Source organism: Hemicordylus capensis, chromosome 1 (assembly GCF_027244095.1).
Source record: "Hemicordylus capensis ecotype Gifberg chromosome 1, rHemCap1.1.pri, whole genome shotgun sequence".
Classification (NCBI taxonomy): Eukaryota; Metazoa; Chordata; class Lepidosauria; order Squamata; family Cordylidae; genus Hemicordylus; species Hemicordylus capensis.
The window spans coordinates 333,674,914-333,699,117 of NC_069657.1; the positions used below are offsets into that span (position 1 = coordinate 333,674,914).

A 24,204-nucleotide genomic window follows, 5' to 3' on the forward strand; every position below is an offset into this window, starting at 1 on the left:
TCTTCATTATTCCAAATGAAGCCTTCACCTTGGCCAAGGAGCAAATACATTAATCTCACCATATGACAGGCTGTGCCTTGAAAGCTGTGGCTGGAGCAATTGCACTGCAGTACACCAACATGATCTCTCTGCTCCTCAGGCTTGTTCTCAAGTACTCTCTCCCAGTCTGCTGTTTGACAGAGAAGCCCTCTTTGGCCACATGCCAGTGACACAATCAAACAAGCCTAGAGATGTTGATTTATCACTTGTTCCATGGCATTGGCCAACCCCAATCCAAGGTATTCTAATCCCAAGATGACCAGGTTGCATGTTCAGAAGCTGTTGAGTGAGCTCAGGGGTCTCCAGTCCAACCTACCTTTTCTGATATTTCACTAGAAATACCAAACAGAGACAAGGTTGTACTCTGGATATATCCAAGATAGTCTCTAGATTCCATATGACACAGAATGGAGCTGTTCTCACGACTAGAGATTCCTGGGTAGAACAGGAATGTCTGGTCGTCTGTAGCAGCAGGAGCTCTCCTGAAAAGCAGCTCTGTCCCCGGGTAGCCCATACTTGCTACCCAGGCGAAATGTAAGGTACAGGGGCGTAGCAAGGTTGGAGTGGACCTGAAGATGAGATTTAAAATGGGCCCCTCACTGCTGATTAACAAAGGAGACTTTCAACCATGCAATGCGATCCTATGTATGTTTTCTCATAAATCCTAACAAATTCAGTACAGTTTGCTTCCAGGTAGGTGTGTAGAAAATTGCAGCCTCAGGCAGTAAATCTAACCACATTTAGCTGGAAGTACATTTCACTGAAACCTAAAGGACTTTGTAATTTTTTGTCACAAAACAAGCCACTTACAGGACTTTTTAGATTTTTTTTAATTAAAAAAATATTAAAAACCAACAATTTGTCCAATCCACTTCAATTTAAATATACACATTCCTCCCACATCTCTCTGCTCAAAACCAAAGCCCTATGCCCAGTCATTCCAGGTGATCTAAAGACTGGGGATGAAATGGTTTGTTTTTGTTTTTTTAAATGAAGGCAAAGGGCATATTCTTCCATATTGGGGTGGAACTGCTTTTTAATTTTTTAATTTATTTTTAATTTTAAAAAAAGTAAAACCAGCAAATGCCTCAATCTCTGAATTAAATATTCAGAGTCATTTCAATCTGCCCTTCATCCTCCCCACCTTATATTAAAACTCTATGTCAAGCAGTCCCTAAATATCCGGGGCAGGGGAATAACCACAAAAAAGAAATCACATCCTACCTCCATTACTAAGCCTGAAGAGTCAAAAGCTGGACAGAGCTGTGGTGGGCAAGGGCAGCCAGTGCTGGCCACCCTGCCTCCTTCCTGCCTGCCTGCCAGCCTTCAGCCTTCAGGGAGGCCTCTATGGAAGCTCCACCCACCCACCGAACAGCTGAGAGGTGGAGACTGAAGGGGTTGCAGCAGCTTGCAGGCTGCTTCATTCCCCTGGCCAGAGCAAGAGGGCTAGTAGGAGAAGGGGCCAGCAGGCAAGGCAAGGTGGACTGGCTAAGGGGCCTTGGGGGGGGGCCTAGAGACATTTGTCTCCCCTTGTCCAAAGACATTTACACCCCTGGTAAAGTAGGACATAAAAGTCCATCCTACCTTTAGTTTGGTTGTCTGCAGCACGAGGACGTTTTAAATTGCTCCTGAGCTTCAGGTGGCCATCTTTATCATAAAGTTGGGTGAAAAGAGGGGCCAGGCAGGGCAGAGCTGCTGTAATACTGAGGGCTGCCTCTGCTGTTTCTGCAGTGCATTGTAGTATAGCTAGAGGACCCCAGCTCCCAATTTTAGTACTGGCGTTCTCAGATCGTATGGGCACACAAGCAGCAGAGCCCAGCAAGCTCTGGTTGTCTGGGAGGAGGCAGGTAGGAACATGTCTTCCCTTCAACTTCCCCTCTCCACCTGGTTTAGTCATGAAAACTATCTCAATATCTCATTTCCAGTATTTTTCCCTCCCCAACCTCTGATGGTTAACACACCCTGCATTTTCTTGATATCTGCGGAGCCATTCCCTAATGTCTTGTTCTGACACACCCCTCATCGTTTCCTCTGCTATTCCACAATCTTGCAAAGTTCTCTGAGTCTCCTTCAATATCTGTTCAGAGACTGGCTTGGAAAAGCCTCCAGAGGTAAAAGGTTCCAGGGTTAAAGTTAAACCAGAGCCAGGGGAAAGAGGTAGAGGGGGAAAGAGAGGCAGCAGCAGCCCAGAGAATCCCTTCTCTTTTTTCTCTTTTGGTGAGTGCGGGCATGGAGGCAGTGATGGGGCGGGCATGGGAGGCCCCCCAGAACATTTGGTAGGCAGGATTGGACCTACCTTCCCCCAGATGACTGTCCTGCTGCTCTTTGGCACACCATCACAAGCCGACATGCTCCATGCTGCTCTGAGCAGCCAGAGGTCGGGAAAATGGGTCCCAGCTCCAGGAATCCCAAGGTGCACCACACGAGTAGCACAGTGCATTTAGAGATTCCCCCTTAAGCCAGGTGCTCTAGGCATCTGGTTCCAGGCGTGCTGCATGAGGTTTGCCTGAAAAGCTGCATATAAATGCCAAATGAAATAAATAAATAATACACACTATCCTGGACCTGGGATTGAGGGGGTGCTCGCACCCTCTAACGCTGGTTAAGGGCCAGGTTACATGGGCTTGCAGGGGCAGAAGTGCCAGGATCGGCCCCACTGGGCTGCCCTAGCCTGGGTTGGGCTGCTCATGTGAATAGCCTCATTATGTGATAGTAATATATCTTTGCATAAGAAGAATGAGCAAATGGTTTGCTGAAGAATCTATGTATCCCTCCCCCTGCAATAGCAGCAAAGGTTTTAGAAATATAAGATGGCATATTAATTAGCAACTTGCTATTTTTCATAAATTTGTATGAGGTGTCCTGGACTGAGAATGATTCAGCTTGATGAGTCACAAGGTTTCAGGTGGAAAGCACTAAGATGTTTGCTAATTCTGGTTTGAAAAGGAAGCATCATCTAAATGACTTTGCTTCTGTGTGATCGGCTTGTTATGCATATAGTGATGCCTGTGAGATTTCACATTTTATCTGCTTAGGATTTCCACTGGCAACTCGAAAACTCATTATGCACATTTATCACATGATCCACTTCATTAAACAAATGGATCCGGGAGAATAAGCTATTCTTCTGCAAGAGTCTTCAGAGCTTCCACACAAAACTGTATACTGATGTATATTGGTCAGAAAACAATGAGTTTCTTTGTGGTGAAGTGAATGATTCAGGAAGTTCATTCTCTCTTATCCTAATTCAGGAGCACAGAAAGGAAGTACCCAAAGAAAAATAGTCTTACAAAGAAGCTTCAGAGAACTTACAAAGGCTTTAATAAGAGAGTGTAAATCAATGTACAGTTAGCTGTCTGCAAAAGCTGTAACATTTGTACTGGCATATCTGCCCCTACAGTTGTTGCAGCGTCTCTGTAGTGCTCTGTCTGCAACTGAAGTTTGTGTAAGCTGTGCTTGATAAGATGTGTTTCTTGTGTGCATAGACACGAGTCCCTTCTCAGTGTTTTTAATTATACAATTGATAGTACAGATCTTGTGTGTTTTGCAACCTAGCAACACGTTGTTCTTGAATGTAATAAATAGTTTCCTAATATTGTAATATGTCTTTATAGGTAGCCTTCCTTCTCCTAGATGAATTTGTCAGTTTCCCTATGTTCATTCTATCTAGTGCTTCCTTTGAACCAGTCTTGATATTCCAAGGATTCAGGGCATAATACATCCCCAGGGCAATTCCCAGATTACATGCCCCACCGTATTGCTTGTGTTTCCACATTGGTGTCGCTGTGTTGTTAGCTGGGTGCCGTTCACATTTCCCATGCCTTGAATTTTAATGATGCATTTTTGCCCTATAACATCGTAAATGCGCTGCAGGAAAGTAACTGTATTCTTCCATTGTAGGGAACCTTTCCCACATTTTATGCATTGTAGCGTTTTGCAGTATGGACAGTTCTTTGCCTTCCCCTGCCCGTGCTTGCTTCCTCTGTCCCCTTAGCGCTGCGGGGAGAGAAACAGGCAGGGAGAAATCTCGGCTTTCCCCTCCTTTCCTCCCCACAGATCCCAAACCCCACACCTCCCTCCTCTTCCACTTGCTCCCAACATAACTTGAGCTTGTCAACACAGAAGGGGAGGGGAGAGCAGCTGAGCAGATTTCCTGAATCCAACCCTTTCTCGTGCACTTTTTACTAAAGAGGAAGCCCATTGAACTAAATCATTTACTTCTGTGCAATCCCACTTGCTCAAGAACCTCCCCATCTCTTACAACTTTTAAAAAGGCAGTCAAGACACATTTGTTCACCCAGGCTTTTAATTAGATACTGTTTTAATTGTTTGATGATTTTTAATAGTTTTAACATTTTAAAGTTTTAAATTGTTGTAATATTTTAACCTTTTTATTTGTTGTTTTTATTGTTTTGTTTTAAACCACCCAGAAACTTGCCTTTTGGGCGGTATACAAATATGTTAAATAAATAAATAAATAAATAAATAAATAAATAAATAAATAAATAAATACTGCAAGGCAAAGGGCAGGGAGAGAGAACAGTCACTTACTAAAAAGAAGCCCATTGAACTGAATCATGATTCATTTACTTCTGTGCAATCCCACAGCCCTCACTGGAAGAGCGCTCGCCTCCCCTCTGCCTCTTCCCTCCTATTTATTCATTTCTCTGGAGGTACGCCGCTGCCATCCTCCCTCCTCAGGAGAAGGCCCGGCAGGAGAGAAGCAGTGAGGGCGACGGTGGAGAGGAGAAAGGTTCCTGACCTCCACCGCAAGGCTCCCCGGCTCAAGCGAGGCTCTGCCTTGGGCACTGACTAGGGAGGAGTGGCAGAGGCTGCTGCTGCTACAGCTGCCCCCACCATGGAAGAGAGCACCCACCCAGCCGTGCCAGTTCCTTTCTTCCCCCCTTCCAAGCTCACCAGATGATTCCCTTTCACTCCCCAAATAATTTTTTTTTTTAAAAGTCACGTCACACACACTCCACTCCATTGGCCGAAACAGAGTAGGAGGAGGGGCAGATAAATGCGTTTCATTGAGAATATGGACACTCCTGCCTGGAAAATATTTTAAGCAGATGGAAAATATGAATGGCCACCAGCTTCCAATGAAGCATTACACAACCTTTACTTTTGTTTTGAAACTGTTGCACTATTCCGTCACAGTTTGCAACGCATTAACCGTTGCAAATCTCGTAGTCCGGAAAATGCCCAGGAGGAAGAACCACCTGAATGTGGAGAATTAGCATAGCATGAAATAGCCCTGCTTCCCCTCCCTCTTGGGTACACGTGCACTGCAACTTTCTGGGGCATTTCTGACAATGGGAGGCCCATGCACCCTGCTCTCTTTCCCAGGTGCAAATATGGAAGGTGCAAATGAACCTCCAGTTGCTGGTTAATGGCCTGGCAAACTGCAATGTACATACACCAGTAGGGGAGAGAGAGCTCATGTTTTATTTCATTAATTGTTTTAATTATTTTTATTCTGTTTTATATTTGTTGTGTTTTGGGTTGTTTACACATAAGAATAGCTCTACTGTATCAGGCCCAAGGCCTATCTAGTCCAGCATCCTCTTTCACACAGTAGCACACCAGATGCCTCTGGGGAGCCCACAGGCAAGAGGTGAAGGCATGCTCTCTCTCCTGCTGTTGCTCCCTTGCAACTGGTATTGAGAGGCATAATGCCTCTGAGGCTGGAGATAGCCCACAGGCACCAGACTAGTAGCCATTGATAGACCTGTCGTCCATGAATTTGTCTAAGCCCCTTTTAAAGCCATCCAAGCTAGTGGCCATCACCACATCCCATGGCAAATAATTCCATAGATTAATTATGTGCTGTTTGAAAAAGTACTTTTTCTTGTCAGTCCTAAATTTCCCGACCTTCAGTTTCATGGGATGACCCCTGGTTCTAGTATTGTATGAGAGGCAGAAAAATTTCTCTCTATTCACTCCATGCAAAATTTTATAGACCTCTATCACATCTTCCTTCTTTCCAAAATAAAGAGCCTCAGATGTTGTAGCCTAGCCTCATAAGGAAGCTGCTCCAGGCCCCTGATCATCTTGGTTGCCCTCTTCTGTACCTTTTTCAGTTCTACAATATCCTTTTTAAGATACGATGACCAAAACTGTATGCAGTACTCCAGATGTGGCCGCATATAATATAAGGGCATTATATTAGCATTTTTATTTTCAATACCCTTCCTAATGATCCCTAGCATGGAATTGGTCTTTTTCACATCATGCCATGAATCAACACTTTCAACAAGCTATCTATCACGACCCCAAGATCTCTCTCCTGGACAGTCATTGACAGCTCAGATCCTATCGGATCCCATACAGGTCACTGCAGTCTTTTACTATCTTTGCCCTCATTCCCTTGTTTGATTGTGTAACCTTTCACAATACTTGTCTAGGGGGTAACCCAAGCCTGGCAGATGCTTTCTTCAAAGATCAAGGCAAAAATGTACTGCTTACAGAAATGAAAAACAGAACATCCTTGGATCAACAATACTATGTGGAGATCTTGAGTAATTTTCTTTGACATGGACCTGCTCTTGAGAAATATGCTTTTTTTGGCCCAGAATTGCTTTAGCTACATTAGGCTTGAAATCCCTTAAAGTCAAGTCTACAATGTAGACTCCGTACATTTTTGTACAGTGTATTTTACTGCATTGTATTACAGAATCATTGCTGCAAGTTATAACATCAGGGCTGGCCCTAGGGGCTTTGGTGCCCTGGGCAAAGTTTGACTTTGGCACCTTGCCAGCCAAGAACTGCTTCTCATTCTCAGAGTCAAATGACCAGCCTGCGTGGACAACCAGTAATGATTAGCCCATGCTGGTTTGAGGATACAGTGGGAGAGAGTTCCCACTCTCTTATGGGGGCAAAGCTCACACTTCAGAGATGAAACGATGCTGCTGTTAACCTGGAAATCCAGTCTGAGACCATTGCTTTCTTTCTTTTTGGAAATGAATGCTGAGGCAGGCAATTCATATTCAAGAGAGAGAGAGTGCAGCCTGTACAATACAAGAGGGAGAGAAAGAATAATTGACAGTGCTATATTCTGGTACCATTAATGTGCCCCCCACCAATGGGAGCCCTAGGCAATCACCTAGGTCTGCTTAGTGGTCAGGCCAACCCTGTATAACATGAATGGGACTTTTTAAGAATGGGGCTTTTAAACACAAGAACCCTGTACACAAGACCAACTACTTTCAAGAACTATCCTCTATAATAAAAGGCTAAAGTGTAATCCCGTGTCTGCCCATGTCTTTCTCAGCTGTTCTGGGCATGTGTGGAGTGCATGCCCAGAACGTCCGAGAAAGATACGGCCGCAGGCACCAGGCAGCCATGTTGGCTCCCAAAGTGAAAGGAGGAGAAGCGGGGACTGGGGAGGGCGGAGGTGGCAGCGGCGGGGCCGGCCCTGCCGCTGAAGCGGCCGTATGGAGCTTGGCGGCCATGAGGGAGCAGAGTCCAAAAGATGGCTGAGGTTTGGATGGCTGCGGCGGCGAGTAGGACCCATGGCGGCGGTGGCGGCAGGGCGACGGTTGGTGGTTGCGGGGCTGGCCCGGCAGCGGAAGGGCAGCCCGCAGTGGGCCCCGATACCAGGGGCTGAAGATGGGAATGGGGGGAGCGGTGGCTGTCCGGCAGCCGCCTGCAACGACGAACAAGCTGCGGCAGCGGCCACGGCATGCCGTGTGGCGTGGCGGGCCCGCCGCGGCCGGCATCGGACCCAGTCGCCGCCTCCTGCTGCTGCTTCACCGCCGCTTCCAAAGTAAACTGTTTGCCACCTGGGAGGAGGAGCGGCGGGCCGGTGGGCGAGGGGAGGGGCAAGAGGGAGTGGGCGAGGGGGAAGGGCAAGTGGGAGTGGGGCAGGGGAAAGGGGCAAGAGGGACTGGGACAGGAGGGTGAGAGGGAGGGGAGGGTGAGAGAGAGGGGTGAGAGGGGGAGGGAGGGCAAGAGATTGGGGTGGGAGGGAGGGGAAGAGAGGCAAGAGTGTGGGGCCAGAGGAGGCGGTGGGCCCAGCCAGGTGGAGGAGAGGGGAAAAACGTAAACCAACTAGCGCCCGTTAATTTAACGGGCTTAAAATCACTAGTCTATATAATAATTTCACTAAGCCAGTGCGTGGCGGGTGGAAATGCGTGCAGATGTGGGGATGCGTGCAGGAGCCAGGCCCAGGACCAGTTACCGGCAGGGGGAAAAAGAAAATGTAGAGGCAGAAATGGGCGGCAGGGAGGCGGTGGCGAGGGGAAGGAGGCGGCAGTGGTGAGGATAGGAGGCTGGGTCTGGCTGGGTGGGTGGCAGAGCCGCACAGGCCTGACCCGGGCCGGCCACTGTGAAGAAGTGGCGGCGGCGGGAAACAATGTGGCAGAAGAGGCAGGCCCAAGCCCAAGCCTGGGAAAAGAAAGATGGGGGGCAGAAGCGGGCAGCAGCAAAGAGGAGGTGGCAGTGGTGGTGAGAAGTGGGCCCGGACCAGCTGTGGTGAGGTGAGGTGGCACCAACTTTGCCTGAAGACTGAAATCTGGATTTTACTCCCTGAACTCTGGAATGAAGGTTGCAGTTGGAAGAATTTTGTGGCAAAAATGTGTATATAAGCCAACATGCAAAGGCAGAGACATACATAAAGGGTGGCGGAGCACAGGGAAGGCTGGATTTGCACAGCTCCATGGTAAAGCATCCAGTATCCCACCAAAGCCCACAGTGCTTCATTGGAAGCCAAGATTTTTCTTCCCCAGAAATCATTTCTGGATGACCTGCTGACAAGAAACACTGTCAATACACACAATAATCCTGTCCAAACTTTAGTCTGAGAACTTGACTGAATTGTAGCCTGCCTTGTTGACTTTAACATAAGGCCAGTTTATGCTAAAGTGCTCATGCATTAAATGGATTGAATTGCATAAAGTATAAGCAAGGAACCATATATACCAAATGGAAGCAAGTCCCAAATGAAAATTTTAATGCAGAGGTGAGCAAAGAGGCAAAGGAATAAGAAGTGATGGGTTCCATGTACAGAAAATGGTCATGATATCCATTTTGCAGCATTTTTGCTGTCTTTTTTTTTTTGCTGGAAACTGTAGCTGAAAACCTGACTTTGTGCAATGTTCAGTGTAACAGCAATGCATTTACAGAAACAGTGAACACTGGAATGACACGCATAAAATGTCTCTCAAATCAACACTGATATTCAATAAAAGAATGGCATAGCCCTTGTCTAAAAAGATGTTTTAAGCATGATGAATAAGAACAGTCCTGCTGGATCAGGCCCAAGGTCCATCCAGTTTCACACAGTGGTCCACCAGATGCCTCTGGGAAGCCCACAGGCAAGAGGTGAGGGTGTGCTCTCTCTCTGCTGTTGCTCCCCTGCAACTGGTATTTAGAGGCATCATGCCTCTGAGGCTGGAGGTGGCCTATAGCCACCAGACTAGTAGCCAATAATAGACCTGTCCACCATGAATTTGTCTAAGCCTCTTTTATTAAGGGTGTGATTTCCCCACCCCCACTACATTTTTACTTTATTATTACTTATTACTTTAATAAGAAGAATGTGATGGGTTTGATTTTTGTACTGCAGGGATAACTGAAAGTGATATGCTCTGTCTGTGGTTGGATCAGAGCTGCAGCTAGAGGCAGCACCCGTTATGCAGCTTTGTGGGTAGGGGCAAGCAGAGGAAGAAACGTCCTTGTGCTTTGGACAGATAGGGCACAGAACCAAAATACAGTGTTCTAGAACTGTAACGGCAATGTTGCTCAAATATGAACAAGTGTGCATATTTATGTCTGCCCAAGGTATCAAAAGATCTAGCAATCCTGGATAGAGATTGAACAATCCTAGACAGCTGCAGTCACATTTGAACAGAGATCTAGTATATGGCTCAGTACAGGAAAGTGGCTGACATCCTGACTTACGAAGTGTGTGTGTGTCCAACAAAGGAAGCATGCACATATTTGCTGTGTTCCAGAATAAAGCAGTGTGGGCAGTCATGCAAGGGGCGGGGGTGAGTTTTGCCAATTTTCTCTTTCGTTTGAAGCAGTCTGTGACTTCTGGTAATATGTCCCTGAAGATAGTGCAGCTCTCACTGACATATTTTGGGGGGGTCATGGAGTACTTCAGAGGGAAGGAGAGCAAGGTGAAATTCCCCCCTCATGCAACCATTCATGTTGCTCTACTCTGGAAAGCGGCAAATGTGGTATGCTTTGTAAGTCAGGATGTTGGCTGATGTTTCCTTTTAAATCCACCTATATTTTAATAAAGCATCTATTGATATCTGATTCTGGTTTTACAGAGTTTGGTCCAAGCTCTGTGCTTGCCACTTATGTGGCTTAGTATAGACTAGGAAAAATAACCATAGTTTGATGAAGAAAATGATGGTTATTACAGGATCCCAAACAAGGGGATGAGCTATTCTCTCTGGAATAGAAAAATTGGAATGATGGAGAAGTTCTGGCAACAGCTGTATTTAAGTGCAATTGTAATGGAAGGGTAAACTGATCTGTGATCATAGTGCAATGGAAAACAGATCAAGTTCAAATGCCAATTATCACGGTGACAATTATGGTGGAAACACAGCAGCAACAACAAATCAGACTACTGATCGGGTTTAAACACAATTGGGTTGTGCACTGTTGGAGAAAGTGACCTTTCTTGCTAAACAGCCGGTGGAAGGCTTTTATATATGCTTAGAATCTAAGCTCTGCCCCTGCTTCTTGACTGCACAAATACTGAAGTTGTTCACATGACTCCACGCCACTGCTGGGGAGGTTTGTGGGGAAGGCAGGAGCTTGCCTGCCTTCCCCAGCAGATGAGCAGTGGTCACACAATCATCTACTGATGATCCACAGGTCATCAAGACCTGTGAAAAGAACCACAGGTTCATTTTACCTTGTTAAAATGCTAGGTTAAAAAACCTTGTTAAAATGCTGGGTAAAAAAACAGGGCTACCCTCTTCTGGAGCAGCCAGGAGCATCATTGTCTTATCTAACAGTTGTGGTTACAGTGTAACTCATGAGCTTCTGTACAGTTTCTGAGAAGTTCAATACAGTGTGTAGAAATCTGTGACAGAGGAACACTAAAGGAACAAGTGCTACAAGTATTGGCTACTTCGCTCGTCCTGTTCAAATTAAAGAAACTGTGTAAAAGTAACAGACAGGGTTGCTAATTCATGTTTTAGCAACATCCAGATGCTCAGTGTACAGCATCAGTGCTTAGGTCATAGATATAAGCACTTCGGAAGCTTGATCTCATGTGGCCTGAAATATTGGGGCAATTGCCCCCACCCCATATTTATTTATTTATTTATTGTTAAATTTTTATACTGCTTTTCATTAAAATAATGTCAAGGCGGTTTACAAAACATTTAAAACAATATAAAACCATAAAAACTGCACAATAAGAAATACAAAGGAATATAAAAATAGATAACTAATTAAAAGCTTAAAAAACATGTACAATCACCCCCAAACTGACAGCACTGCAATTTATCATTACCCAGGTTAAGGGTTTCCTGCTATTATGAACCGAACCAAGAACAATATTTGAATGAACAGATAAGAGTCTCTGGCTAGTGATCAGAGTGACAGGGGGAACCACATAGAGATAACTACTTTAGTAAGGCCTGCCCACAGGGTTGATTTGAGTACATGAATGTTTACTTTCAATTGTAAGTCAAACCTACTCTGCCCCTACAATGATAGAGCACGACAAGGGGTTCATTTTCTGCCTGTTGCCATGGTAAACTTGTTGTACAGGGAAGTATAGCTTTGTTTCTTTTAAAGCCAGGTATTCACCCGAGCTTCATTAATGTGGACATGTGATAAATTATAGTAATTATCTTTCCCCTTCAACGGTCTGTCTCGTTTGTGTATTGCACAGCTACAAACTATTTCTGCCTTTGAACTTTACTACGGTTAATCGTAGTCATCTTATTAACATTCCCGATTTCTGCTTTACTGTTCACCCTGCTAGCTAGAGATAAGGACGGCTAGACTTTTAACAACGGTCCTTTTCAATTATGCTGCTCTTCTGGTCAAAGTTTCACGTTTCTCTTGTTACCCATATAGCAATAAGTCTTGGCTTTCTTATTTTAAGGGTGCCAAACTGAGCCTAAATATGAAGGAATTGTACGCAGTGGTGGGAAGCGAGCAGTTATTGGTAAGATATATACCAATATATTTTGGTTATATCTGCAATAGTTTATGTAAGGGATTAGTATGATATACATACCTTTTTGAAAGCTGGCTATCGCCAATTTCTCTGCGTGAAGTCTAAGGACTGATTTAGAGATAATAATAGCCACACTTGTGAGGAACCCACTTGTAGCGCAGCTGTTATGGGCGCAGTTTTGCATCAAATATCCTTTCTGTGGCTATATTTTTTTAAATTGTCCAAGCTCTTTGAGGAGCCATTTGTAACAAATTTGTAACAACAAAGAGTTTGGACAATTTTTAAAAACACAGCTACAGAAAGGATATTTGATTCTCCTGGTTAAGGGCTCACTCAGAAATGGTGTTTGTAGCTTTAAGAACATGAGACAACTAGACAATATGCTGCAGTGTCCTCTCCTGCCCCAGTGCATGGACATCTATTCAGGTTCCTTTAATCCCCCTGTTGTGAGGCAAGATGAGAGTGTTACAGGAAGTGGTACATTCAAAAATGTGTGGAAGCACTGAACTGGGCGCAAAGGATGAGGAGTCATTTTCAGGGAGCAGAAAGATGCATCTAGACAGACATCGCTGAGTGGTAAGCATATCTGCACTCACTACTTTTGAACCAGGCATACAAACTTCCTCAGATAGTTGAACTTAAGAGCAACCGGTTGTTTCCATTTCCAGCAGCAGCTGGCTGTCTCAAGCGCTGACTGGTTGCCTGCTTGTGACAACCGCTAAGCAACTCCTGCCTTGCTCAGTGCAGAGTTTCAATTAATCTCTCTCTCTCTCTCTCTCTCTCTCTCTCTCTCTCTCTCTCTCTCTCTCTCACACACACACACACACACACACACACCCCATGGGCTGGCTTTTTAGAATAGTTGCTGAAGCAGTAATTGTTGCAGGTGACAGCAAGGCATGGTGTGTGTGTGTGTGTGTATGGTGGTGGTGGTGGTGGGTGTCATTCACACAACCTAAGCTTTGGGGCGGGAAGGGGAGGCAGGATCGTTCCTACCTTCCCCCTGAGATTGTCCTCTTCCTCTTCTTGGCAGTGCCACTTATGCACCCACACAAGCAGCGCTGCCAGGAGAAGCATGGAGATCTGGGGAAATGCAGCCTGGTCTCCAGAAATCCTTCAATGGGTTCCTTGGAGGAAGAGTGGAATATAAATGTAAAAATAATCAAATCAAATAAATAAAATTCTTCAATATACCGCATGAAGAGCATGGGGCATTGAGGGATTTCCCCACAAGCTGAGCACTCCAGGCACCCAGATGTGCCCCTGCTCGGGCTGCAGGTAGCCTGATCAAACTAGGGCACACTCACACCCTTCTGCCTGGGTAATAGCCCAGGTGGAAACCTTGGGCTACCCAGCGGAGCAGCCCAGGATCGGCCTTGATCCTGGTTCACTACACAAGCAGGCCTACCTGGGTAGGGCTGTGCAAGCCTGGGTAGGGCTGCTTGTGTGAACAGCATCAGTGTGTGGTGGTGAAGGGGAGAATCAGTGTTCCCTCTAAGGCATGCGCATGAGCGTGCGCTCACAAGTTTTTTTATGTCCGCTCATTCAATTTTAGATCCCACTCAGGTTGAATCAGGAAGGTCCCACTCTGAATGCATGTGCGCGCACACTGCTTTGATACTGCTGCCCAGAACAAAACTCATTCCCCACACAGATGGAAAAAATTAGAGAGAACACTGGAGAGAGTAGCACTATTCAGGTGCTGAATGAGCAGTAGTGCCTGGCCCAGGCCCTTTGGCCCATGCTAGGTGCTGCTAACCATTTGGCAGGCATGTGCTTCCATGGTGCTGCTCCAACCTCTGCTGCCAAACTGCTTGTTGATAAGGGCATGAAGCCTCTTGTTACCCTCTGTACTATCTCACCAGCCTCAACCACAATATAGTATAAGTGATCTTACATTGTATGGGGAAGCATTTGACATGGGGGATTCTATGTAGTTCCACTTTAAGAGGGATGACGTTGTAGATTGTTCAGATTGTGCAGAGGTGAGCTTGTACACATGCTGTCGAAATACAGCATAAAATGACTATGCCATGCTTTGCAACATCAGCAGTGATAAAGTCTTTATCAAGCATGAAAACACTGATCAATGTGCATAATCAAACAGCAACCCTGAGGTTCATATGTGTGTTTACCCACAATGAAATATTAAAAGCTCATGTGTTTCTCTACAATGACAAAGATGGGAGTCCATCTGAAAGGCAAATATTCTATTGTGTACATGAAATGATTGTGGGAGGCCATCGTGCAATGCAAGAACATCTGGCTGACAACAAAAGGAACCCAGAGCAAACAAGGGGATGGCAATTGTGTTGCTCATTGCAGCATCATTTACAGTATTTACTCGCTCTGCCACAAACTTAGAAAGCAAGTTGCTAGAAACAGAAGAAAAACGATGGGACATTCTTTCCATCTGCACTTTGTTTAAACACTGAGAGAGAAGTGGTGTGCCTGATCAGTCACAGAAGGAAACATTCAGAATAAATGAAAACACATGGGCTTGCATTACCCAGGACAATTCTATTAGCAGGGAGGGGAGGGAGGGAGGGAGGGAGACCAAGTGCACATGCTTTTCATCACCCAGAAAGGGAAGCCAAGAGAATCCTGGCTTCCAGCCAACAGAACCACACACTAAAGTGCATATGAAGCAATTGTTGTATGTTCATAATGGCACAACCTGGAGAGTCGGCAAAGGTCCTATCGGAGGAGCAACATATTCCTCTTCTCTCAGCAACCGCAACAAAATATTCTTTTTATTCTGGGGCCAGTTGTAGATGTGAGTGTTCTGAAGCCAGGTAGGCACATGCTCCTGTGAAGAAGGAAGGGTGGGAGGAAAAGGATCGGTGGAGAATGCCATATAAAATCCCTTGCTTTCTGCATTGCAGTTTTTCCAGAAATGTCCAGGCATTTGACTCGCCTCCCTCTCATGGGTCTTTGCCAAAACTCAACAAACAATTAGTCATGCTTTGGATTGCCTCTTTGGGTTTATGATGCACTCTGAATAATTCATTGTGGAAATCACCTGTGTATAGCATTTTTGTCAGTGCATTGTGGTATGAACCATCAATCATATTTCAATGCCCTTTAACTATCAGCTAGACATATTCCTAAAATGCACTTCTCAGTCTTATGCAGTGAAAATTATATAGTTTCACATTAGCATAAAGCAGTAGTTTTCAAAGCAGCCCACACACGCCGCTACTTAGGTACTGTGGAGCACCTACTGAAAAAATGCACAGTTCCAAGGGATCACAGGACCCTGAGGCAGTGCATTCCTTCCCCTCTAGCCAACAACTGATGGAATACCTCATCAATGGACCATCACTGATCCACACTGGATTTGTAGGGGTGACTGTACTCTTATTAATGCTCTTATTACCTGATTTGGGGGGGAAAGCAGCTGCTTTGTTCTTATGTCTTAGGGTTGGATAATTAAGCACAAGATTCACCTGCTTAAATCAGTAGGACTAAAATGGCATTGGCTTTGGCTGGATTGTACCCATTGATTGCAATACAAGAGGTTTAAACATGTGCTTAATTTTGCCATTGACATCAGTGGGAGTTATCGGTATTTAATTATTTGCTAGATCTATGCCCTTTAAAAACAAACAAAAAACCCCCAATTTTCATGAATGAGGTGTGTAAGGCAGGTTTATGTCTTGAAATGTGTTTCTCGGTGGCCAGAAGGGATGTGCACAGAACCAGTTCCGTGCACTCCCAGGAGGGCAGCGCGTTGCTTTAAATGGAAGGGAAGTGCTGCCTACCTGCCAGCCCCCGCCTCGCCACTTTTCCCCAGCTGGCGTGTCGGCCATTTGCATGGTGACGCTGGTCTGGACTCCAAGGAGGCAGGCTGCAGCCCCACGTGCCCACTTTTTGGAAGAGCGTCAGCGGAGGAAAAGTGGCGGGGCGGTGGCTGGCAGGTAGGCAGCACCTTCCCTGCCATTTAAAGCAACCCCCCAGGGTTGCCAGAACCTAAGGGGTATACTCGTGGGCCAAATGGGCCGTAAGCCAGAATTTGGCTTTTTTAAAGCCAAATCTGGCCACCTAGACCCCCACCCTCTGAACTGGTTCAAATACTGATTTCTGGAACTGGTTCGGTGCTCCTAGAATGGAGTGCCAAATGGTTCCATGCATATCCCTAGTGGCTAGTCTCTGACATGTTATCTGCTGGCCATCTGTGTCCTGGCCCATCAGCAAACCAGAAAGATAACCTTTATGGATCCAAGGTGCCCTCTGGGGTGCAATGTGAGTACTGTTTCTAGTTTGATTGTGGTCAGCTGACCCCTTGGCTCTATAAGGCTCTTGCTTCAGCCCAGCCTGGCAGTCTAAACAACTTGTCTGAGGAACAAATCAAGCTATCTTGCTCCACCCACTACTTGACCCTGTCCTGTCCTGGATTGCATCTTGCCTGCACATGCCTGAATTAGACCTTCCTACTGTGTTTGATCTGGGTGCTTAGCCAAGGAACCCTTTATTTATTTGTTTGTTTATTAGAAACATTTGATATACCACCCACTTTGAAGACTCTGGGTGGTGTACAAAAACATGCAAAACAAGATAGCATTAAATTTACATTCTAAATAAAACTAAAGTAACTAACAAAAAAGAAAACGGGAGGGGGGAAGCAAATAGGTAAACTACAGGGTAAAAGCCTGGTGAAAAAGAAAAGTCTTCAATAGAGATTTAAAAATCAACAAGGAAGGAGCTAAACGAATCTGCAGGGGAAGGGAATTCCAGAGATGTGGGGTGGCAACTGAGAAGGCCCTTTCATGGGTTCTAGCACCCCAAACCTCTTGGAAATCGGGGACCGACAAAAGGGCCATCTGAGCAGATCTGACCAGAAGGGATGTAACTGAGTGGGAGAGGCAGGTCTGTAGGTAAACAGGTGCCAAACCCTGCAAGGCTTTGAAGGTCAAAACCAGGACCTTAAATTGAACTTGGTAGCGAATAGGCAACCAGTGCAATGACTGCAGGAGAGGTGTTACCCTGTCATATTTCCTGGCACCCATAAGTAAACGAGCCGCTGTATTCTGGACCCGTTGAAGATTTCCGATTGTCCTCAAAGGTAACTCTAGATGGAGGGCGTTACAATAATCTAGGCGGGAGATAACAAGGGCATGGGTCACCGTCATTAATGCTTGCCGATCAAGGTAAGGGCATAATTGACAAATCAGATGGAGCTGGGCAAAGGCACTTCTGGCTGCAGCCTCCACCTGCTGTTCAAGCAGGAGGTGCGAGTCCAAAAGGACCCCCAAATCACATACAAGCTCCTTCGGGGGCAGCGCCACCCCATCTAAAACAAGGTTCACATCCAGCTGTTGGCCGGTATGAGGGCTGAGTAAAGGTAGTTCAGTCTTCTCACGATCAGTGAGAAAGGGCTTCAGGGTGCAAGGGAAGGGAGCCTTAAAAAGTTTACCTCCCCGCATATGATCCCTGGTCTGGGCCTGGGCGCGGAGATAGCGTGCCCAGAAGTGCAGCTGCCTCCTCTGCCAGTGCGGAGAGTCGGGGACCAAGACGCGTCACCCCATCCCCTGGAACTCCCATAAAACACCACACAAGTGTGCGGTGCATTATGAGAATTCCTCCAGCACTGGCCAGGAGGCTGCTGCTGTGTTGGAGCCGTGCGGTGCCTACACACCATCATTTAGCCTGGGTTAAGGGTGCACTCCACTTGTGTCTTTAACCTGACTAAGCGGCGGGCCTCTTTGGCAGGTTTGCTGATTGGCTTCCTTAGCCCAATTTTGGCTGATCGTAAGAACAGCCTCAAGGTGTGACACAGTGGGAAAGTCAAGCTTAAGTAACTGTTAATCTTTTATATTTAGAGGTTGGTGACAGACAAATGTTTCCTGTTGCTGTCTTTTTGAAAACAATATTAGAAGGAAAAATGGACTCTCTTGCCATGTCAATGGGAGCTAGAGGAGGCTCTTCTACTTAGCCCAGTATGAGAGGCCTCCCTTTCCCAGCTGTCATCTTACACACTTGGGGACAGAAGCCCTCACTGTTCCCACCTCTGAAATAAGGAAGATCTGTGCCAGACCAATATTTGCCTCTGCAATTCCTCAAGATTGTTTTTAAATAAAACAGTTTTTTAAAAGTATATGGGCAAAATAACAATAAACCATCCTCCAATCCAATTCTCATGTTTTAAACTGTTCAAGAAAATGAGTCTTAGCTCTCATACATACCACTAAAAATGCTTTCACATTAATATTCTTTATTCAAAATATACATTTATCTAAAAGTGCTGTAAAGCATTTCTGTAAGTTGTTGATTAGAATATTAACAACATTTTATCCAACCTTCAGAAGAGACATTTGAAAGCTTTTTGTATCTCAGCTTGGGCATTCACAAAAAATGGAGCATAACTCATTTAATCAAAATTTTGTTTTTACCTTTTTTGCATTTGGGAAAAGCACAGGAATGAATCGAAAGTTCATGCTTCCTTGCTGTATAAACTCAATCTGCATCTTAAAAAAAAAAAAGCCGAAATGTAGTGTAAGAATTATGCTTCTGTGCTCTAAACAACCATTCCACATGTAGAAATAGATTTCTGTGTACAGGTCTGCTGAACTAGATTGATCCCATTTAGCAGTGACTGTGCACTAATGCAAGCAGGTTAGTGTGTGCACTGTTCCAAATTGTGAATTGCACGGCTGTCACAATGGTGCATCCTGGCACTGGGTCAGAAACTATATGTACTGCCCTGATCAGTTCGGCACTACTGGAGCTGACAATATCAGTCACCTGTTTAGAAGTAGCTCATGTAACTCCGCACTTCATCATCTTCATCTTGGAACAGCAGGTAGATATGAGCCAAAGTACATGCACCACAGTGTGCAGGCAATGGGGATGTGAGAATCGATTCGGGTACAAATTGTTTTTTACCCAAATCTAGCTGATTCGGGCAATTTGGAGACAGAACAAATCGCCCCTGTGGTCCATTGGCTAGATTCGGATCCAAATCAAAGCACGCCAGATTCAATTCAAATCATTTGAGATTCTGATACCTCCTATTAACCCCCCAGATTCCCAACTTTCATTTTAAAAAAAAGGAAAAGGGAAAAAAAGCTAAGCTCTAGTCCTTGAAGTGGAGTTATGGAGCAAAATGTGTGGTCACTATTTTTCAAGTGTTTGGATTCTTTGGTGTATAATAACTTTTTCTCCATGGATCCCTATGAGGATTCTTACACACCTTCATTTCTTCTATTCATTTTGACTGTCTTTGCACAGTGCCGTCAACTGCCATGTGCCAACTACCCCCCAACCCACAAGCCACTGGGGACTCAGTTTATGTTCTAGGAATTTTTTCAAGTGTTTAGACTCTTTGGTGTCTAATAACCTTTTCTCATAATGAATCCCTACAAGGATTCATTGCACACCAAAGAGTCTAAACACCTAAAAAAATCCTAAAATATAAACTGAGTCCCCAGTGGCTTGTGGGTTGGGGGGTACTTGGCACATGGGATGCCACTAATACCCCACCCCCACCCATAAGCAGTGGGATCAAAATGAACAGAAGAAATGAATGTGTATAATGAAGACACCAAAGAATCTAAATACTTCAAAAATTCCTAAAAAACAACAACTGAGTACCCCTGTGTGTGTGTGTGTGGGGGGGTGTAGTTGACACATGGCAGCTGACGGTTGGCGCTGTCCAATGACAGTCAAAATGAACAGAAGGAATGAAGGCATATAATGAATCCTCATAGGGATTCATTATGAGGAAAAGTTATTATACATCAAAGAATCTACACACTTCAATATTCCTACAAAATAAACTGAGTACCCCGCTGCCTTGCAGGGGTGTGTGTGTGTGTGTGTAGGTAGTTGGCACATGGCAGTAGACAGTTGGCACTGTCCAATGACAATCAAAATGAACAGAAGAAATGAAGGTGTGCAATGAATCCTCATAGGGATTCATTATGAGGAAAGGTTATTATAAACCAAAGAATTCAAACACTTGGAAAATAGTGACCGCACATTTTGCTCCATAATTAAAGCTAGGGATCCATGTTAGGGTTAGGATAGGGCGACTTTGAATCCCCAATATTTCCTATGGCGGAAATATAAAAAATCAGTAAAAACTAAAAAAAATCATTAAAAAGCAAACAAGTGTCCCACTGCCTTCAAATTTGGGTGGTAGGTGGCACCCATGGGGACCTACCCACCATCCATATTTGGTGCCCCAGGACCTTTATAAGTGTTCCAAATCAATCTGAATCCATATTGAATCAAATCAAATCCAAAGTGAATCTGGGGTGATTTGAGGGGACAGATTCGGACTCAAAACAAACCAAGGGTGAATCGATTTGGGCACAAATTGAATTTAAAAAATCGATTCATGCACATCTCTAGCAGGCAACCCACTGAAGCATACGGGTATGTCTGGATTTATATTTATAGACATTTAACTTTTGTGTTGGATGATAGCCTGTGTGCATTTTCATGTCTGTTGTATGTTGTTGAGCTATATTTAAAACGTTCTCAGCTGATAAGTTTTTCTTATCCTCTGAACACTACCCCCCACCCCATTGCATTGCTTTCTATGGAATTGTGTTTTGTTTACAAGCAGTGAAAATGAGAGTTGCATTGGAATTTTGAAATAATTGCAACTTTTGTTCAGCTTTGGGAAGTTCGGTTCAGTTCAGCCTGGATTTCAGACCATCCATGTCTGACCTGAAATGAATCCAGATTAATGGCAGCTCTAGTGAGGCTCATGATATGCCACACACACACACACACACACACACACACACACACACACACACACGAGCATTCAAGGTCCTGGTGAATCCTGTGACCTCAAGGCTGTGAACTGAGTCCTCTTAGGCATTCCCTCAGGTGACTAACCCAGAGGTAGGCAAGAAGGGCCTGTTAAGGTCACTGTTGTGTGCAGGTCATTAAGACCTATATGCACTTGAGATATTACTTTAGATATCAAAAATATCACATTGGATTGCTTAAGGCATTTGAATACGCAGTGTGATCCATCTGAAGTTTTCTAACACAAGTTAGACATGACTAAATTTACTGAGAGCAAAGAAATGGGACTTAATTCTGAATAAGTTCTGCTTGATTATGAGCTCACTCACAAGAGCAGCCCTACCTGGGCTTGCACAGCCCTACCCAGGTAGAGCTGTTCATGCGGAGCGCTGCTATCGGTCCTGCTCTTGGCACTCTTTGCAGGCATTCGCTGGGTTTTTAACCTGGTTTTATACTGAGGTAGAAGGGCACGAGTGCACCGTTCTACCTCGGTCCCCGGCCATATGAACGCTTGCGCTGCCTGCACAGAAGCAGGCAGCTAGAGCACCCAGCAGCAGGGGAATGCCCCAATGCACCATCCACCTTGTGCAGTGCAATGAGGGATTTCTGGAGACCAGGCTTTGTTTCCCCAGCCTCCAGGTCTGGGCACACGAATGGCAGGGCTGAAAATAATCCTGGATCATCTGGGGAGGACAGTAGGGCCAATCCTGCCTCCTGCCCCACCCCCACCCCCGTGGCCCTCTGCAGCAGTCATGTGAATGACCTTCATGCCTTTTGATTCTAGACAAAACATGGTCTTATGCTGACACAAAGCAATGCTAGAAGCAGTTCGCCATTACTTTTGGAATGGGTCAGAGAGTTGTCCTACCCTGTTTAGTTTAATCTCATTGCAACAATACAGGTGAAACTTGGAAAATTAGAATATCGTGCAAAAGTCCATTAATTTCAGTAATGCAAATTAAAAGGTGAAACTGATATATGAGACAGACGCATTACATGCAAAGCGAGATAAGTCAAGCCTTAATTTGTTATCATTGTGATGATCATGGCGTACAGCTCATGAAAACCCCAAATCCACAATCTCAGAAAATTAGAATATTACCTGGAACCAAGAAGACAAGGATTGAAGAAAAGAACAATATCGGACCTCTGAAAAGTATACAGTATACTGTGCTTGATTGGCCAGCAAACTCGCCTGACCTGACCCCATAGAGAATCTATGGGGCATTGCCAAGAGAAGGATGAGAGACACGAGACCAAACAATGCAGAATTGCTGAAGGCCGCTAATGAAGCATCCTGGTCTTCCATAATACCTCATCAGTGCCACAGGCTGATAGCATCCATGCCACGCCACATTGAGGCAGTAATTGCTGCAAAAGGGGCCCAAACCAAGTACTGAATACATATGCATGCTTATACTTTTCAGAGGTCCGATATTGTTCTATTCTTCAATCCTTGTCTTCTTGGTTCCATGTAATATTCTAATTTTCTGAGATTGTGGATTTGGGGTTTTCATGAGCTGTACGCCATGATCATCACAATGATAACAAATTAAGGCTTGACTTCTCTCGCTTTGCATGTAATGCGTCTGTCTCATATATCAGTTTCACCTTTTAATTTGCATTACTGAAATTAATGGACTTTTGCACGATATTCTAATTTTCCGAGTTTCACCTGTATTTAAAACCACCCCCTTCCCCCAGAACATATGTCTCTTCACGGTCTGGTCTAGTTCTACACTTGCAAATGTTCAATTGTTTCACATGAAGAATCCTTATTAACTTGAATTGGTGGCGGTTCTTAGGACTGGCATGATATTGTATTTATCTCCCAGGAGAAGGAGGAACTTGCTTTGTGCCAGCTTATTAGATCAGATCAGATGGAACTCCAGCGAGAATCTTTAAGGTGCTGGCAAACGGAATTTCTGTGGCAATGAGAAGGCCACAGAGAGACAAGATCAAATATACTGAGAAAGAGAATACACTGGCCCAGAGGCTTATGAAAACACACAAATATGAATTTCCTTCCTTGCATGCCTTATGATTGATTTCTACAGGTCTGGCAGTCAGGTTCACTGTTTGTGGGTTCCAGTGTCTTTATGGAGTAAATCAATGTAAAGAAGCACAGACATGAGATAAGATCATATTAAGAGGCTTTGCAAAAGGGTATAAAGGGATTTAAACAGGCTACAAAATCATTACGAAAGTGAAGTCACACAGATTTTTATCTAAACTTCTGAGCCACTACTTATAAAATCTGTTCATTACTAGCAGGGAGCAGAATTTAAATACCAACAAAACAGTGCTTAACTGCAGGATTTACTGAGGACAAGACACAAAGGGCACTTATTTGGGAGAGGAGAAGCTGCAGACCTCTTTTGAAATGGCAAGCACATGTCCTCACTTACCATTCTGTGAATGTACTTAGTATGTAAGCCATGTTCATCCTTGTCCAGCTGGGATTCAGCCCCTTCAACATCCTGTTTGTATTTTGGACTGATTGCTATGATTATCATCACTGTCTTCTGTTGGGGAGAAGGACGCTTTTATGAAATTGTAAAATGCAGTATGGTTGGGCAAAGCCACTTGGAAATCTGCCAGTGTGTATTTTACGTGATCTGATGTTCTCTGGAAGCATAAGACAATCCAGTTCATTTTGGCAGTGAAGCGACTCTAATCTCTGCACACTGTATTTCCTCATACCAGATTTCCTGGATCACTCCACTCGTAAATTAGAAAAGATACTTCAATGCAAAGCAGAAAATTTATATTTCAGTGTTGACCAGGTTATTTCCAAAACCTCAGCAATCAGCAATGCAAAAAATATTTCTGAAAGGCACATTAGTTAGCAAGTCCTGGCTGTTTATTCACTGAAACTCTGTTACCTACTAGAAAACAAACTTTCTAACCAGGGCTGTGGATTAGGGATGTGCAAAATGTTTCAAGTTCAAAATGTTTTGAGCTCAAAACAGGCTGTTTTGAGTGTTCCAGGCTCAAAATAAAACACCCTTAAAATAAAGGGCCTGTTTTGAACTTGAAACAAAACAACCCCGTTTCAAGTCAAAATGTTTCGAGTGGAGGGTAGACCAGTCCTCTGGAGTTGGCCTACTCACCAAGTCTGGAGTGGAGGTCTTGTCTACCCATTGACACCAATCGGTAGTCCAGCTCTCTCCAGAAAAACAAGCCTCCAAAATGCCACTTGAAACACTCCGAACATTTTGAGTTTGTTTCATCGAAACAGCCAG

General features: G+C 44.7%; 1 protein-coding gene across 5 annotated transcripts in view; it reads right to left on the minus strand.

Annotated features, from left to right (window-relative positions):
- Nucleotides 1–3,337: 3,337 nt before the first annotated feature.
- TRAF3IP2 (TRAF3 interacting protein 2) overlaps nt 3,338–24,204 on the minus strand; it is a 55,187-nt gene continuing 34,320 nt past the window's right edge. For 3 of the 5 annotated variants that reach the window (XM_053306024.1, XM_053306195.1, XM_053306265.1), the window contains 5 exons: nt 23,368–23,484; nt 18,589–18,663; nt 13,193–15,005; nt 8,654–8,786; nt 3,338–7,049 (listed from right to left, as the gene is read on the minus strand). In XM_053306024.1, coding sequence (XP_053161999.1) covers nt 14,859–15,005; nt 18,589–18,663; nt 23,368–23,484 — 339 coding nt within the window. In that variant the 3' untranslated portion in view covers nt 3,338–7,049; nt 8,654–8,786; nt 13,193–14,858. Of the gene's footprint in view, nt 7,050–8,653; nt 8,787–8,970; nt 15,006–17,161; nt 17,292–18,588; nt 18,664–23,367; nt 23,485–24,204 lie in introns of those variants that run through there. The other 2 variants (XM_053305936.1, XM_053306117.1) reach the window with 2 other exon arrangements.